Source organism: Bison bison, unplaced genomic scaffold (genome assembly GCF_000754665.1).
Source record: "Bison bison bison isolate TAMUID 2011002044 unplaced genomic scaffold, Bison_UMD1.0 scf7180017864506, whole genome shotgun sequence".
Taxonomy (NCBI): Eukaryota; Metazoa; Chordata; class Mammalia; order Artiodactyla; family Bovidae; genus Bison; species Bison bison.
In genome coordinates, this window is record NW_011495063.1 from 748,759 (window position 1) to 752,749 (window position 3,991).

Here is a 3,991-nt window from a genome sequence, read left to right on the forward strand (position 1 = left end):
CCATACCAGACCTTTAATTTATGGAATAACTGGGTATTTATTTAAGTCACTACAGTTTATGGTAATTTATTATACATCAATAAATTCTTAATGTGAAGTGATACTTGGAGAGGAACATTAAATCCCAAAGGTACCAATATCAACTTATTGATGAAGTATGTAAACACAGGCTCAATAATTTTTTCCCTAAGGAGCCTGATCAAACTTTAATCTTAAATGAGGCTCATTTTCCAAGCTTCCAAACAGGTTGCTGAGATCCACAGAGAATGAGATGCATTCACATTATCAGCCAGATGATGGTTTGGAGACAGAAAGCAGTTGCATTTGCCTGGTCCTGAAGACATTATATGTAAATCCACAAATAGATGGGTGTTGCTTCCTCCACGGTCAGAACCTTTGTATCCTCCAGGCCAGGGAAAGGATAAGAACACTTATGGCCTAAGAGACCTCCAGGTAGAAGGAAATTGCACAGCAAGTCTTCTCTGTTCTGATGTTTTCATTCCCACCACTACTGCAGTGGAGAGGTGTGGGAAACCACCTGCCCTTCTTAAACAATTCATTGTGATTTTGAGGTAAGATTGGATAAAGGGAATAGGTAGGAGAAATGCAGAATCATATGGGGACAGTCTCAGCATGTTAACTAAGTCTGGTGCTGACTTTCTAAAGGGTAAGAGGGAGAGACCCTGATGCTGGGAAAGACTGAAGACAAAAGGAGAAGGGGGTGACAGAGGATGAGATGGTTAGATAATATCACCAACTCATTGGAGATGAATTTGAGCAAACTCCGGGATATAGTGTTGAATAGAGGAGCCTAGTGTGCTGCGGTCCGTGAAGTCACAAAGAGTCGGAGACGACTTGGCAGCTGAACAACAAACAAACAAATAACAAGAAGGAGAGAGTGAGTTGAGCAGTGAGCACAGTGGGTATCACACTGACTTCTTTGTCCAGGCTTCAGGAATTTCCATAGGAAGTCATCCCAAGTACGAGTCTGGACTCCTTTCCTTTCTTGCTGTATGGGTTTGGCCATCCTAGTCATATCTTCAAAATATTGTTTCTTTATCTCTCCAATGTGAACATTACTTTAGGCCCCTGCTAGTCAGTCAAGAGGAGGTGAGGAGTTGCAGCTGAGATTTGAAAACATGAAAAGACAGTTGTGAGAAGAAAGTTGAAAGATAGGGAGTCATCGCTTGCTGTCCCAACAGTCACACTTGAGCCCAAGTGGAACAAGTCTTCAGCCTAGAAACAAAGGATCTGAATCCCTCCCTGATGTAACGTTCTTTTCTTATTTCCTCACAGATCACACCACTGTCAATAATGGTTGTGGGAAATGATTCTTCAGTAACTGAGTTCATCCTGGTGGGATTTACAGACCTCACTCAACTGCAGTTACCCCTCTTCTTACTCTTCTTCGTGAACTATATGCTCACTGTGGTAGGGAATGTGAGCTTAATTAATCTGATATACCTGAACGCTCATCTTCATACTCCCATGTATTTCTTCATCTTCAATCTGTCCTTCATAGATCTCTGCCACTCCTTGGTCATTACCCCTAAACTGCTGATGAGCTTTGTGTCAGAGAACACCATCTCCTTTGAAGGATGTATGGCTCAACTGTTTTTTTTCTGTTTCTTTGTCCACTCTGAATGCTATGTGTTGACAGCCATGGCCTATGATCGCTATGTGGCCATCTGTAAGCCCCTTTGGTACACAGTCACTATGTCCCCTCAGGTCTGTTCTCTGCTCATGTTTGGTTCATATGCAATGGGGTTTGCTGGTGCCATGGTCCACACAGGAGACATGGTTAGATTGTCCTTTTGTGATTCCAGCATCATCAATCATTACATGTGTGACATCTTCCCCCTCCTCCAGCTGTCCTGCACCCGCACTGATGCCAGTGAGCTAGTGGATTCCATTGTTGTGAGCACAGTTGTAATAATATCTAGCTTCATCATTTTTGTGTCTTATGCTTTGATCCTCTCCAATATCCTCCACATCTCATCAGCTCAGGGTTGGTCCAAAGCCTTCAGTACTTGTGGCTCCCACATAATAACTATTGCCCTCTTCTATGGTTCTGGGTTGTGCACACATCTCAAGACCTCTTCAGATGGTTCCATTGGCCAGCGGAAGTTCTTATCAGTATTTTATACCAATATAGTTCCCATGTTGAACCCCCTCATCTATAGTCTAAGAAATAAGGATGTCAGACTTGCAGTGAACAAAACCCTGAGGAGAGCTGCAAACTAAGCAGAACCAGATGTGTGTGTGCCCATGTTTTGTGTATGTGTGAATGTGTTTTTCCATAATTTTCTTCAGAACAAGGTTTTTGCCTGAGATCCTTTTTGCTCTCTAATCATGCCATTTAAACACACAAATATTATTGAGTCTCATGATTGTTCTCAGATCTGTGCTTACTCACTGAATGAGCTTTATCCTTATCAGTGGGCTCAGTTTGATTCCTCCTCTTTTTTTAGACCACATTGCACTTTGCCTTTCCATGTCCTTTTCATATATCATCATGAATGTGGAATGTTGACTGATGAGGCCACCCCTCTTTGCTTTCCCTGAAAACAATGTTAATATGGACCTTTCTGTGTTTAACCATTTTAGGAATTTCTACTGTATAAGTTATAAATTTTCTAGAATTTCAGAGCTCTTTTAGTCATGTTTTCTATTATACTGCATTTCAGACTCAGCAAAGCTTCAGTGGTATCTGTGAAATATTTATGACTAGTCAACAGAGATCACAAGTATTCACTTATAAGGTTAAGTATGAAATGTGTTAGTACCAAGTAGGAGCTGAGAGAAATGAACCTAGTTACTTTAAAGCTAACTTAGTCTGACTTATTATAACAGTAATAGCTTCGAGGATATGATATATGTGTATATATGCATGTATTGTGCATGCTCAGTCACTGTTACACCTCTACCTCATCAAATAGAATTTGACCATCTACTGTTTATTCCTTTCTCCTACACGTGGTTAGACTAGAATCTGACAAAAATAAATATTGATGAAATTAATAGCTTGAACTTGTTTGATACAGGTTCTCTCTAAAGCAAACTAGGAACTTCCCTGGCAGTCCAGTGCTCAAGATTCTGTGTTTCTACTCCAGAGGCTGCAGGTTTGACCCCTGGTTGGGGAACAAAGATCCCTCATGCTGTGCAAAACAAACTAAAAGTTTATGTTTGTAAAAACTTTCCTTTTTTCCTGGAAATGAGTTTTCTTAAAATCTGTGGCTATAAATCTTCAAAATTGAAAAAAGGTCTATTTTGATACAATAGAAAAAAATGCCATTCTGTTGTCAGTTTGAAGTACAGCCTGTTGCATTTCTGATAAAGCAGGTCTAGTGATGATGGAATCCCTCAGCTTTTGCTTATTCCTGAGTCTATTGTAACATAGGTATCTTTCAAACTGACTAATGCTTCAAGTAACCAGTACTCCTATTTGGAAAGTAACATGTTCCTCCTGAAGAATTTAGATTCCTTTTGGAAAAAAGAACTGCTTGGTTTGGTTACAACATAAATTAGGTAAAGTATGCAATTTTACCTTCAGAAACTTAAGATAAAATAGGGGTGTGTGTACTACTTATCATATATATGAAATTTAAAACCTATCTCCAAATGTAACCTATGTCTACATTAGCTGTTGTTGTTTAGTCACTACGTCGTAGCCCACCAGGCTCCTCTGTCCATGGGATTTCCCAGGCAACAATACTGGAATGGTTTGCCATTTCCTTCTCTAGGGGATCTTCCCTACACAGGGATAGAACCGTGTCTCCTGCATTGGCAGGCAGATTCTTTACCACTGAGCCACCAGGAAAGCCCCATGCCTAAGTTAGTACAAGATAATAAAACCAAGTAAATAAATTAGCTGTGCCTTCAAAGCGACTGTGACATTTTTGGAACACAGAATATATTGGTAAGTGGAGAAAACCCTCCTATACCACTGTTCCAGTCTGAAATGTTTGCTTTTAGGCAGGCTAACTGCACA

At 40.3% G+C, this 3,991-nt stretch overlaps 1 protein-coding gene across 1 annotated transcript; it reads left to right on the forward strand.

The window, feature by feature from the left end:
* The first annotated feature begins 1,314 nt into the window (after positions 1-1,314).
* On the forward strand, positions 1,315-3,282 carry LOC104980748 (olfactory receptor 143-like). Its single transcript, XM_010829521.1, has 2 exons — positions 1,315-2,227; positions 3,248-3,282. The coding sequence occupies exons 1-2, from the start codon at positions 1,315-1,317 to the stop codon at positions 3,280-3,282; spliced, it is 948 nt and encodes a 315-aa protein (XP_010827823.1).
* Positions 3,283-3,991: the final 709 nt, after the last annotated feature.

Bases quoted from the DNA above. Each gene is read 5' to 3' on its own strand.
- LOC104980748 (XM_010829521.1), top strand. From the start codon at position 1,315: ATGGTTGTGGGAAATGATTCTTCAGTAACTGAGTTCATCCTGGTGGGA. The intron at 2,228-3,247 runs GGAGAGCTGCAA...GGCTATAAATCT, and splicing joins TGCAGTGAACAAAACCCTGA to TCAAAATTGAAAAAAGGTCT.